The following is a 13,686-nucleotide window of genomic DNA, read 5'->3' on the forward strand; positions in this document are numbered from 1 at the left end:
TGCTTGTCCCACGGCAGCTCTTTATTTGCAGACCGACCTGTGTCTTTTGGGACCATCAGGGAATTCTTTCCATTTACTGATTGCCTAAAACTTGATGGCGAATTGTGGGCCATCTCTTGCGCTGGAGTAAGAAGCAGGAAGAGCTGATAAAAAGCACCTGCGTGGGCAATCGTACATGGATATTGTAATGCCAAATGACAGGTGGTTCCTCCCCAAAATACTGTACTTATTCCTCAGGCTTCAGTTGTTACTACAGGAGGTGGGAATACCAAGGGCCGTCCTTAATTTCCCCCTCTTAATTCCACGCGCCCCAAACCAGGACTGTAGTCTCTGGATCAGCGTTTCAGGTAATGCTGTTGGCTGCTCCGGTGGGCTGCCAGCGTTTCGCACGTCTCCTTTTCGTGGTTCCTTTTCCAGTGCAGTTCTCATGACTTTTTTTCCTGGTGTGGCTGACTGGGACTTCAACGTTTACTTCGATGCTGAGATCAGTGCTTGTATTTGAACGGATTTGGAATGGAGGTCTGCTCCCACAATCATAGGGGACTTAGAGAAGTACCGTTATTAGTTTATTTTTGTTTGCGTTGATAGCTAACTATGTTTTAAGTGTTACAAGTGTGTTATAAACTAAGAACATGCTTACAGTTGGGATCTAAATGTTAACAGAGAGGAAGACAAACATTACACTGTGTCGTGCAGTTTCTATCAGTAGACTTTAAATAACTGTATTCAGCTTTTTGATGTTTTGGGTCTTTTTTTTAGATAAGCTAAAGTCATCTAAGTTTTAAACACTGGTTTGTTTTTGTTGGGTTGTTTGTTTTATTTCAGTGTATAAATAAAGCTTAGAAGTGGGCAGGCGCACAGTACTTTGTTGGTATTTCTGTACAAATTCTTTCCAAATTCTTTTTCCTCTGCTAGGTCTTTAAGCTTTTCAGCGTTTAACTATAGACAGCTCTAATTTGCATTAGGTACTTTGCTCAGTTCAGTGTTGCACTGGGTGGTAATGTCTTTGAGAGCTTAGTTTTAAAGGAGTTTGCTACTACACGGTGAAATTCTGAAAGAGCCAGGGCTGATGACTGCTTTCTTAATTTGATAGCCATCATGTTGTGTGTTTTCGGAGAGCTCTGAATTAGAAGTGAGAGTTCAGACTGAACTGCTAAAAACACTAATTGCTGTGATTATTTCCTTCTACGAGACTTCTAGGATAACTAGTAATTCAAGCCATGATTAAAACCTGGATACACAAGAACAAGATGATATAAATCCTGAAATTTGCAGCCGGTTTGAAAAGTCCGATGTTGGAAAAACATTGCCCTTAGCAATTTAGATTACAGAGCAACAAGAAAGGGAGGAACTAAGGGTACTTAATGGCACTACAATTGAGCAAAATGGCTGTTCTCTCTGTGGTTTGTTTGAAGATGTAAGGAGGATTTTGATGAATTATTCTACCTTGTGATGAAAGCTTTATGAAAACCCCGTATGCCCTTTTAAAACGTAGGTATTTCAGTAGTGGGTTTATAGGTAGGTCTTTCTGAGACATGTGCTTTCGTTATTAATTTTCTAAAGTAACGGATTGGCAGGAAACAAAAAAATCATTTATTCTTAGGTCTGTTATTGGAGTCCCATGGGATTCAAACAAATAATTTGATTGTTTGTTTGATAAAAAGGTAATAGTTTTGCTTACATTACAGTGATGCTAAAAATGCAGAGCTGTACCAACGTTCGGCCTGTGTAGCGTTGACCAGCCAGCTCTGTTTGTTAGCTGATGGGACTTTGCCATCCAGCACAGGTACCATCTGTGTTAATCCCTTGGACAAGCAATTTTTTGAAGGGGGGGAGAAATCTATTCACTGTTTTTATGAATTTAAATTTGTTGTCTGGCCTGTGTTATTTGGGAATCTCTATTTTAAGAGTTGTGAAAATTGTTAATAAAATCAGCTGAATGGATAGAAGTCAGGTGTGTGTTTTGCTCCTGAAAACTTCTTCCTGCATGCTTGCACTTCCTTTTTGGGGAGAGTGGCCGAAAATAAGATTTGCTTTACTGTCTGCAAAGGCAATGTTGCGTGGTTTTGCCTGTACTAATCCTGGAGCTGGAAGAAAGCAGTAAAGAGAAAATTGAGTTGGCTGCATGTGATTTGCGTTGGGCCCAGAAGTGTTTTAGCGGTATAATTAACTAGTTCACATGGCTTCGTACTTGAGCTGACAGGTTCTCCTGGGAGACCTTGAGGAGCCCGGGAGAGGTCTTCTAGTTTAGCCTTGCGCTGTGTGGACGTGGTTGTCTACTTCTGGACTAACAGACTTTGCATATTGCGCTGTGCTTCATCGACTCGGCTCCTGACTAGGAAGGGATCTTTGCACCGTACTCCGCTTTGCGTTACTAACCATCGTTCGCTCTTTTTTCTTGCTAAGAAAGGTCGGAGCGTTGGTTTGTGTACTTTACGGTGGTCTTGGCGGGTAGCACGTTAGGTTAGATCTGTGCAGAGTGCCCCCCTATAGCGTGGTGGTCGTTTCAGGGTGGTAATTAAAAGCGATGAAAGGAGAGTGCTGTTAAGCAGTAGCTGGATCTAGCTAGCCCCTCTGAAGGTGAGAGAATCCAAAGAAATACTGCGTCTACCTTCGTTCTGCAGTCATGCTTAACACTGGGTTGTTTGCATTTTAGAGTATTGCTGATAGACCGATAAAGCCTGTGGTTGTGTTGCGTACATTTTGACAGCTAAGCTGATACAACAGTATGAAGATAACTGGGTTTGGGGCAGAACCGCGTGTTTCTGCTACTGCTTGCTAAAGAGATTTTCAGGTCGTTTAAGTAGTGGATAAATTTAAATAACAAGGCTTCTGCAAGGCAAGGGGGAAGAGTCTTCAGCGGAAAGAAAACAAAAAGCGTCAGACCTTAAATTCAGTCTTTTCACGGTAAGGTCTTGAGGTAAATAGTACAGTACAGGGTTCGTATCCCAGAACGTGTTCATAGAGCTGTGTAGGTGAGTGATGGCGGGCCTTTGCCCAGAAAGCCGCAGAAAGGGAGCGTGATTTCTGCTCTTGCAAAGTCTTTCTGACACGTACGGTGATCGCTGGCAGTTCGTGGGAAAGCTACTAAGAGTAGGAACAATTGTTTTAAAAAATTTGCAAGTGAAGTTTCGTATTTTTTAAAAAAAGGTCAACTGTATACCTGTCCATTTTACACACCTACGTTTTATGGTGACGTGCCTGCATGTTGGGAGCTTTTCAGATCTTCGGGAAGGAATAGCGAGCATTCTAGGGAGCTTCTAAATAAAGGGCCGACAAATTTAGGGGAAGAAGAGGTTATTTTTCCCCTACCCCCTTTTAGATTCACATTCTGTGTCGGCAGACGTAAGTTGTTGTGAGTGGAGAGCGTTAGGCCGGCTGACAATTGCAGGTGAGAGCAGTGGCAGAACGGTAGTGCAAACTGCGCTCAGCGAGACGTGCCTGTGTGCACGTACGTACCTTAATGCATCTACGCAGGAAAATACAGATCCGGGAATAGTTTCCTGTGAAAGTACCGTGACGCGTTTGAGACTTTTTGTTGCGAGGTAGTTCCTTTAAATTAGATTCGAGGCAACTTGCTTCAAGTAACACTTTCGTACAACTCATTTCCAAGATAAAACTCTTGCTATGGGGGAAATAGTTTTTAATAATGCATTTAAGAATTCGTTATGTTAATACAGGTACAGTGAAAGAGTCTGGTGAGAAACATAAGGGATCTGTTGAAATTCCTAACCTGTCAGAAGAAAATGAGGTAGATGATACAGAGGTAGGTGTGAAATACTGATATGGCTATATAGGTTCAGAATTCTTAAATAAAGCGTTAATCAACGCATAGGCATCATGTTTTGATTTATCCTGTGATTAAGTGGGATAATTACACTTGGATAGTTTATTTCATGTTTTCATTTTTTTTATACTCGGAATAACGACTTATCTCTGTTCTCAAATTTACCTACTAGGAATGTGCACAATTCTCTTTGCTAATTATTGTTTGTGACGATACACTAACTACAAACTTGAGGAGAACTCTGCTTGTTGCAGTCTTAAAAAAACCCAACCACCCCCCTCCCCGAAACCTAAGAACTTAAGGAATCTCCTTGTTGGCTGTACAGCAGTTGATCCTGTGGCTTCCACAGATTCCTCCACCTCTGCTGTGTAGTAGGCAACTCTGTTTATACTTGATGAACTTGACTAAGCTACTGTGGAGATGAGATACTACATTTATTTAAGTCAAAACCGCAGAGGACTTATTTTTAGCAAAGGTAGGATAAATCGAGAAGATAATGAACTTGAGATTGCAGCTGTCCTCTGAACGTAGTAACCAAAGCCAAAATACTTTCCTTTGTTGCCAGAACCCAAAAGGCTCATGCTTCGATGCCTCTTAGATCTTGTAATCTTTCTGTTTCTAGATAAACGTTAGCAAAAAGAAAGGGGAAGGCGATGTTCTGAAGGACCTTATGAGAACTGAAGGAACCGCAAAAGTCAGAGAGGCCCTGAGAGATTACCTGAAGGCGCTTAAAACAGGTGAGTTAAACCAGTGTGGTGGGAATGTTCTTATGCAGTGGTGTCTCTTGAATAGATTGGCAATACACTGACAAGTCCTTGGGTTTGTGGGTTTTTATTTCTAATTGTCACCAGCTGAGATGAAATAAGTTAGCCCTGCCAGTCAAACTCTTTATCGCTCTCAAACATGGCGGCGGCCAGAAGTTTCCGTAGCAGCCCAGGCTGCCTTGTGCTACGCATACTGGCCGCAGAGGTCGCTGAAAGACCTGCGGGCTGACTGGTTGGCTAGCAACACGACGCCCTACCCTCAGCTCGTCATTTCTCTGCTGTGCTGTTCGGAAGTTCTTGGGAGATGGTGCATTCCTTAATGGGCAGATGTTTGTTACTAATTTGGGGTCGGGTAACTTTGAAAAGCCTGTGTTTTCAAGGGAAATTGCTGTTAGGCTGTGTGGCTAATAAAAACATAGGGGTAAGGTGGGGAAACTCTGAATTGGAGTTGTACATCCCAATTCTCCCACTCTCCACAGTTTTGGCCAGCAATCTTCATTTCACGTGTAAATGTCCGGGTGGTTGTACGGCTCAATTTCATACTGAAAAGCGCTTTTCTTTCTTACAGAGTTTACCTTGGGAATGATTCTGCCAACAAAAGCTACTGTTGGTCAGGAGCTGGCCGCTGAGCGAAAAGTAAGTGGGAACGCCGTGCAAGTACGTCGGCTCCAAGTGTTGTACGAATTTAGTATTACCATAGATGTAGTCCCTCTAGGTTTTGCTATGGTAACAACTGCATATCCCTGTGATTACCTGCAAAAGCGAAAGCCTTTGGGGCGGCGCTGCCTCCTCATTGCTGCGATCAGGACCTGTGACACAGAAATGACCCGTCACACATCCTGGGCACGGGTCTGCCCGGCGCGGAAGGAGGGTAGCAGCGTTCATGTACCCCTTCGTGCTTTGTTCTGCAGCGGCTGTAGCTGCAGCAAGGTGAAGCTGGAATTCACCTGCACGGATCAGTTCCCCCTGGCTAAAGTTAGCTTCAGGTGTCTTTGGAGCGAATCACATGCTCATAATTTTGTCGCTTATTTTGTGAATATGGAAGTAGGTTGTATAAGTAACGTATATTCACAACGCAGTATGTTTAAGAATGCACAGGTACCAACAATCCTGCCGTTCCAGAACTTCTAAATGTTTGATTTTGCACTCGTTCACGTGAATATTGTTTGCTTTACAGGATTCTGTTTCACCCCAGTCTTCGGATACAGTTGGTGTAAAAATTCCAACCGTGCAGATACTACTGAGAGAAACATTCAACTCTCCAGCGGACGAACTTTATAGCATCTTCACAACTAAGGAAGTAAGTACCTTCAGTAGGCAATGTAACTTAATGCGGATGCTGTTGTAGCTGAATAGTTGTGTAGGTAATCAGTGATGGGTCACGTTCGCGGGGTCAAGTACAGATAATTGCGTACATGAAACGGAGAGACGTGATCGTCCAGAAACTGAAGGATTAATGAGCTACCCCTTTTCTTGTAACTTCACCGAGTGTTTGTAATTGTCATCGTTTGCTCCTCAAGTTTTGCTGAATAGCTTCCCCTTTTAAGCCACTGAGGAATTTCGGTGGTGAAAACGCGGAAGGATTGGGGCAGCGTGTCAGCGTGGTCTCCTACCAAGGAACAACAACTCCTACAGCTAGGTAGCTGACCTCGTTGACAAGCTGTCGAGTTCTTGCGATAGCAATCAGAAAGCGCTAGAGGGTGGCAGTAGGAGCATTCCGCTTTTACCTTTTTAATGAGAGCTTATTAGGGTGGCTTAGACCTTTTTGGCCGGTTGTGACCTTAACAGGAAGAAAAGCCAACTAAACAAAGCGAAGTTGCATCTTTATGTAGTTTGTATGCAGCTCAATCAGGCTCTCCTTTGCTGGGTAGAAAAAGCTGAGCTTTTTTGATGTAAGTACTTGTCATTCAGGAGCCTGACGTGCTCAACGCCGCCACTGTTGTTATCCACAGCTTACGGGTTAATTAGGTTAACTGTTGGATGCAACGATACCGTTGCTTGTAGGGTATGAAGTACACCATTACTAATTTTGGGTTTGTGCCCTTCAGAAGAGCCTGGGCTGGTGTCGGAGACCTTTAAATTCGAATCCCAACGCTACCAATGGGAAACCATAATGGCTCTCGGCACCTCTCGTGCACCTTCCTAGGGCTGCTGCTCTGTCTCCCTCATTCCCAAAGCGAGTAACAGCCAGTCGCGTCTGGGCGTGTCTGTATGTGCTTTGTCCACGCCCCGTGCAGGCGGCTTAGTCTTTGCATTTACCACCACAGGCTTCTCGGCATTTATAGAACCATAGAATAATACGAATTTATAGTCTCGTTCCGTCACCTCATCGGCCCCTGCTGGTACCACGGACCTCAGTGGAGGGCTGCATGAAATGAAAGTGCGCAGAGACTCTTACCTGTCTTACAGTTCAGTTCACTTCTTCCGTCTCCTTTCCTCAGCAAACCTCCCTCGTCCCATAATACGGCGCGTTACGTATCGGTACAGATTTGTCGTTAACTGACTTGTGCCGTATTCTTTCTTTTCTAGTTGGTACAGAAGTTTTCGAAGTGTCCTGCTGTGATTGAAGCTGAGAAAGGAGGCAAACTTCAGATGTTTGATGGTTGCGTCAGCGGTGAATATGCAGAATTGGTAAAAAGCTCCTACTTTGCACTTCTAAAATGGGGGGGAAGGTAGGGGTGTCAGCTGCTTCTCCGAGCTAAAAAGTAGCCTAAGTTTCTGCCATTTCAGCGTCTCCAACGCATGTTCAGTTCCCTCATTACAAAGCCAAAAAATTGCAATTACGTTTGGCGATGTTTCTTCCCCATCAGAAGAGCAGGCGCCGACTGCACCTGGTGACCTGCACCGGGGGAGAAAACTGAGCGCCACCCTTTTTTACTAGGAGGAGAGAGAAAGCAGGCGTAAGGTTTATCTCCCAAACCCATATCGCTTTCTCTCGTAACTGGAGAAATCATCTCTCGTCTATTCAGGGCGAATCGTAGAATCATTGAGGTTGGAAAAGACCTCTAAGATCATCGAGTCCAACCGTCAACCCACACCACCACGCCCGCTAAACCATGTCCCTGAGCGCCTCATCTACACAAATGTTACACCCTCCCCAGCCAAATGCTTTTGCAAACAGAAGGCAAAAATTGATCATAATTAGAGCTCAGCTCCATTTTTGAAACCTCTGAAAAATCATTTTCACAGTTGCTAAGCTCAGACTTGGCATCTCAAACGTCCATCCGGATGACGGGCAGTAAGTATCACTGACAACTGGACGGCTTTTAAAAAAGCAGAGCCTCGGAAAATCGGATTCTCGGTTCAAGCTGATGAAATCTCTTGTTGGCGCCAGAAAGGGCTCAGTCTGGAAACATACACAAATTTCAGAGGTGTAAACGTGACTCTTTCTTACTTGTGCCCGTTTCAAGGTCTGCGATAAAACCATCGTTTTTCACTTAGTAACTAATCAGCCTGACCTTTTCCCATAGAGAAAACAAAACGGAGGACTGTAGCAAGCTGAGAGCTTGATGAAAACAGTTTATTTAAAAAAAACCAACCAAAACCCCACCCAACCAAACCCAGTCTTTGTATTGTTTACACGCACGCGTCTGCCGCTACACAAGATAACACTCCTTCTCCTTATTTTTCAGGGGAGAATTAGCGTGGGGTAGTCGTAACGCGAAGTATCTGGGATGCTAACGGGGAGAACCTTCTTATCTTCTTACAGGTCCCGAGCCAAAGAATCGTCCTGAAGTGGAGGTGTAGGAACTGGCCTGATGGTGAGTCTTTTTGAGGCCCTCTAATGGAGGCTGCCCTTCGCAGGGAGACGGCACAAGCGTGACGGTCGGCGGCCTCGCCGACCGGAAGCTCGCTTAGTCCGCGTTCTGTGGAGAACAGCCTGATGTCCGTGGCAGTTGTCATCTGTGAAAACAGGCTTCGCGCAGACACAGGCAAAAGCAGACAGGAAATTAGCAACGACAAACGTAATCCTTTAAAAACCGCTTTATTGAAATGTCCTATTTTCTTCCTTCAGAACATTACGCAACGGTCGCCTTGAATTTCAAGGATATGGCTGCTCAAACGGAACTGCAGTTAGAGTGCAAAGGAGTTCCTGTCTCTAATGAAGATAGTACAAGGCAGTGTTGGAAGAAGCAGTATTTTGAAGAAATACGTATTTTACTGCAGCGATCCAAAGACGAGCTGGAATGAGAACAGCGCTGTAGTTTTGTTAGGGCATTACTTTTTATACTTGGTTAAACATTTCGGTTTTTAAAAGAAGTAATTTATTTGTGGGAAGAATAAAGACCCACTTCTATGGTACTGTATATAATTTAAGCATTATTTATGGATTTTTAGCGAACGGGGTGGCGAGTAAGTCAGACTATGTCTAGAAAGAGCTTTACTTGGGGAAACTGATCTCTCTTCTGTTTGCCTGCAACTTAACTTCAGAGGGTAGGAACGGTTCAGCTGCAGTAACGTACTGCCGTCGGAGGCAGGTAAGCTACCTGAGTCGGTAGGAAGCCTTTGCAGTTCTTCAGTACTCAGCGTATCGAGTGGCAGAAATAAATCCCTCTCGGAGATGGGGTGCCCACCGGAGGCGAGCTGACAGGGATTATAAAACTGCCGATACATTAGATCCATCAAGAAATGTGGGGGAGAGAGTTTACAGCCTCCTTAAATACTTCTTAAGCTTGCTTTAACCGCAGACTGAATTTGTTTCTAATGCTGTAGACAGTTTGAGGGAAAGCTAATTAACAATGTCACGTAGTTCGGGTTGGTATGACGGTTTCCACGGTTAAGTCTGCATGCGCTGTACTCCCTTACTTGACCTCGCTGTGAAATTTCTTTTGGAAGAAACAAACGGTAACAACGCTTTCCTTCTGCAGTTCTGTAAACCTTCCACTTAACCGATTTATGGCCCTCTGCAATTCTGTAGCTCAAATTAAAGCGAGCAACTGTTTGTTAGAGAAATGTGACAGGAGAGCAGCTGGGATATTGAAAGTAAAGAATTGTTACTCTTAATTACACCGCACTGAGGTTAGCAAGGATAACTTAATTCTCAAATGCTGTATAAAAAGTGCATGGAGTATGCAATTTGAAACAAATTGACCAAAAAAGGGCACGCTGCCTTCGGAAAACATGGTTGGCTCAATAAAATACGTGATTTTACATGCAGTTTATTTTCTCCACTAACTGATACTGCCAAACTAAATGAATTCGGAGAGAAGTTAAGTCCTATATATGCTATTTTTACAGGACACCAACGTACGGCAACCTTACCAGACATAACCTTGCATCATGCAGAAGGTAAAGATGTGCTGCTCTTTTCCACAGGCGAGGTTTTCCCCGACAAGTTCGCAGTCAGTTATCCCCTTTGAACTTGGGCGAGGTTCGGTGCAGTAACAGGAACCACCACACACCTCGCAGCGACGGGATGGGCGTACAGACTGGTTACGACTGAGTGTCGCGTTGCTTGCGTTTTCGGCGTCCAGAGGGAGGGTGGAGAACGGCCCCTTGAGAAATGTCACGTTTTAGCACCTTTCTTTTTCGGAATGCTCAGAATTTAGTGACCTTTTTTTGATAAATATTCAAGGACAAAGAGCCCAACATTTCGAATACAAAGATGCTTTTCAGCTAGAGTGTTGGTTGACGAAAGGGGCGACCTTTAAATAAAAACAGAAAATCTAGGTTTAAAACTGAGATCCGGCTAAGCAGTTTCACGTGTAGACGATCCAAGAGATTATGTGACATTGAGAGTAGGCTGTTACTTACATCTGATGACAAGTTTCCTCAAACAGAGTGTCCTACAGCCCTAGTACTTTTCTGAGAAGTAAGCCTCCCCAGGTTTTCCCTCCCGACTAAAGAACCCCTTCCAGCTTCGGGTCACAAGCGCCCGCTACTTCTGTGTTTTGCTAGTCTCAATTTTCTTGTCTCCTTCCACTAGCAGGAGTAATCAACCAGACCAATTATCAGTGTTAAAACAGAGGTGACTGACTTGCGTTTCCAGTGTCGCACCACTCGCTTCCAGGTGTGGGATGGCCAACCCCCTTGCCCCCCCCCCCCCCCCCCCCCCCCAAAAAAAAACCTCTCTGCAACTGCTGCTGGGAGGTCCCAGACTGCGCGAGGAGGAACAGCCCCGGCCAGCCCCCGTTTCCTCTTGGAAAGGGGAGTGGGCTGAAGGCGAGAGGCCTCCTTCAGCCTGCTGCTTGTTCCCTCCTGCCTGCACTGCTGTTAAGTTTGAGAATACCTACGAGCTTTCCCAAGTTAAAATGTGAAGTACCTACCTCCCTCATCCTGCTCGTAGGCCAGGCTCACGTAAGAAAGGGGCAATCGGCTTCCACACCCACAAACAGCCCCTGAGCGACTGCCCTTACAGTCAAAAAAAAAAAGGACAGGTTTTCTTCTTGCTTCACCAGCGCTCCTGCACTCTGCCCGTCTTTGCTGCACGTGCTGGAACTGAGCCGACATTAGTGTCGCGTTGCCGACCTGAAAGTTCAATTTCTGCACAGAGTTACTTTGGGGTTGAGGAAAATCAAAGAGAAGTTCGTTCTACCTGTAGCAGGTAGCCTTCGGGAGAAGTTCTAGCGCTGTCAGCCCGCCCTAGCATAAAGGGGTCAGTCACCATCTTGGAGAGGCAAAATGATTTAGTCTTGAGTGCTAAAATTTCTCATAGACTTGTCTCCAAGAGTTTAATAAAACCAAAGAATGTTAAACTACTTGTTATCCTCGGCCCTGGAGCTGGACGGGGAGAGTTAGGAATTGCCTATCATGTAGTAGCAGTATGACGATAGTGGTACAGTACCGTCTGTAATGAAATGATAGTCCCATAAACGTGGTTTGTTTTCTAAATCGCTCTCTTTGCAGAGTTCCCCATCCTAAAATTTTCCCAATATAACAAAAGAGAAAATGGCAGGAGTGGAGACACGTGTAGAGAGTTTGTGGGAGATACGCTCAAATTGGTTGGAATTCACGTGTTTTAAGGAGACTAATGAGCACGGAAGACATCCCAGGGAGAGCGAGCAGCAGGAAAGACGAGACGAAGCAGAAACAGGAGAAGAGAGCTCTGCTTGTGATGTAGCGCTTTCGTAATGTTTTCATTTTTCGTAAGATTCTGTACGACCACCCGAGAAAGCCAAAGGGAAAAAATGGTTACACGTGCAGGGCAGGATCTGCAAGGCTACAGCCGAACGTCAGTACAGGGGATGGCCTTGACAGTTTGAGTCCGGGAGGTAGAGGCTGGCTGTTGGGGACCGTGCACAGTGAGGGCGGCGGGAGGAGAAGGTATTTGAAAAGCTTAGTTTTGAAGGGGTGAAAGGGGCGGTGGGGCTCTCGGGCGGAAATACATAACCCGTAAATGAGAGGCGGGGGAGCCGCGGGAGAGGGGTAAAAGCTTTAAGAGACTGAGGGTGGGGTTTTCAAAGACGGGGATGAAAAGAGCGTTCCTGAAGGCAACTACAAACGAGAAGAGGGATTCAAAGGAAGAGAAGGGGAACGCGGCGGGGGAAATCACGGCTTACGGAACATGTAAAACGAGGGACACGGAGGAGGAGAAAAGAAAGAAACGGGCGCAAACAAGGATATAGAAGAGGAGACAAGTTTGTGCAGGTACCGCTTGCTTTTGTTTAAAAAACCGAATACTGGGAAAAAAGTCCCAGTAAAAATTGCAGGAATACTCAATACAAGGGGGAAATTGGAAGGTAATGGAAGGGAAGAGCAGTAAGAATAATGATACTTCTGGTAATCTTGACACAACTTTCGAGCAAAATAATAGAAAAGCTAGTAGTCAGTTCAGAACTACAGGTAATTGTTTAATTAAAGCTGATCAACACGTTTTTTAATATCTTGTCAAAGTTGATCTAGCTTTTCGAAGAGGCTGCAAAGGGAACTGCTGGCCTAACGCAGCTTACGCGCACGATGCGTGTCTTCCTTGCTACGTAAGGGTGCTTTGCTTCAGAGAGCCGCCAGGACCCAACACACCCCATCGCTGAAACGTAACGCGAAATCCTGACTTCTTTGGTCACGGAAAACGGTTACCCAATAAATGGACTTCTAGTGGGATTCTAAAGGGCCAGTTACCTATTTGTGAGAAAATAATGGACAGTAAAATAGAAAATCGCCACTAATGGCATTTGCGAATCGCGTATACAGGTCTGTAGGGGAAACCATCCTAAAAATAACTTACAGGACCGAGTCAGTCGTCAGCGACCAGCTGAACGCAGAGGGGCTAACGTTCCTCTGGGAAGACGGAAGAGGCGGAAGGGTGTATTACTTGTGTATCGTTTACGGAATCATTATCAAAGACTGCTGATAACTTGGTATACGCTTCAAAAAGGGCGGGTCGAAATAACGAGAAGAAAACATCACACAAGACGGAATCCTACTCTTCAGTAACAGAGTTAGTGTGATCTCACCCTGCACGAGAAGCTAAAGCCGACAAGGTGCAATAGCTGAAAGGTGAAGTCAGACAATGTGCCAAAAATCAGATGCACATTTTTAATAGGAGTAATTAATTGAGACTACTCACCAAAGGGTTGGAACGGCTGCTTCATCTCTTGGAAGATTTCTTAGGTCGATGGGCGAGTATCTTCCTAAAGACACCTTAACCCAACCGTTGGTAGGCTCGGTAGAAGACTCGATAGGTGAATTCTGATACCCGTTACGCAGAAGTTTTGAGTAGAAGCTGTTGATCATTTCTCTGCAGTTACAATCTATGGAGAAGTTGATCAGAAAGGGCAATAAAATTATTCCTAAAGCGAGCGAAAACATAATTACTGCATGTCTGAATAAGGAGGGGACCAACTTAAGCACTCACCAGCATCAATATAGTGTCTGTAAATGCAGGAGTAAAAGTGCTAATAAAGGGGAACAGAAAGCCTGAACTTTAAAGACAGAAATGATTAATTACAGGAGGTTAAAAAAATGAGAGTAGGTTCAAAGAGAGTAAGAGGAGTGAGTCACAAAAGCATCACATGATAGAATCGTGGAGAAGCAAATGATGCTAAACTACATTAAATGGTAGACAGAATGAAGGAATTTGGAAGGAAAAAGACCAAGATAGATGTGTTCGGAAGAGAACAGAAAAAGAAACGAGCTAAGCAACTGGAAAACGGAGCTGGAAATGGAGTTTAATCAGATATTAAAACCAGTATCATT

At 44.6% G+C, this 13,686-nt stretch overlaps 1 protein-coding gene across 1 annotated transcript; it reads left to right on the forward strand.

Annotated features, from left to right (window-relative positions):
* The first annotated feature begins 3,649 nt into the window (after nucleotides 1-3,649).
* AHSA2 (activator of HSP90 ATPase homolog 2) lies at nucleotides 3,650-8,858 on the forward strand. The gene is made up of 7 exons (XM_009282553.1): nucleotides 3,650-3,766; nucleotides 4,410-4,524; nucleotides 5,120-5,208; nucleotides 5,729-5,851; nucleotides 7,081-7,182; nucleotides 8,261-8,312; nucleotides 8,567-8,858. Exons 1-7 carry the CDS (start codon nucleotides 3,650-3,652, stop codon nucleotides 8,740-8,742), a joined length of 774 nt encoding a protein of 257 aa, XP_009280828.1. The 3' UTR covers nucleotides 8,743-8,858.
* The last annotated feature ends 4,828 nt before the right edge of the window (nucleotides 8,859-13,686 follow it).

This window comes from Aptenodytes forsteri, unplaced genomic scaffold, assembly GCF_000699145.1.
Source record: "Aptenodytes forsteri isolate BGI_AS27 unplaced genomic scaffold, ASM69914v1 Scaffold5, whole genome shotgun sequence".
NCBI lineage: Eukaryota > Metazoa > Chordata > Aves > Sphenisciformes > Spheniscidae > Aptenodytes > Aptenodytes forsteri.

What these genes read in the sequence shown, in the direction of transcription:
- AHSA2 (XM_009282553.1), top strand. Translation starts at nt 3,650, where the DNA reads ATGCATTTAAGAATTCGTTATGTTAATACAGGTACAGTGAAAGAGTCT. An exon ending in ATGAGGTAGATGATACAGAG is followed by an intron (nt 3,767 to 4,409) that starts GTAGGTGTGAAA and finishes TTCTGTTTCTAG; the next exon opens with ATAAACGTTAGCAAAAAGAA. An exon ending in GTGTAGGAACTGGCCTGATG is followed by an intron (nt 8,313 to 8,566) that starts GTGAGTCTTTTT and finishes TTCTTCCTTCAG; the next exon opens with AACATTACGCAACGGTCGCC.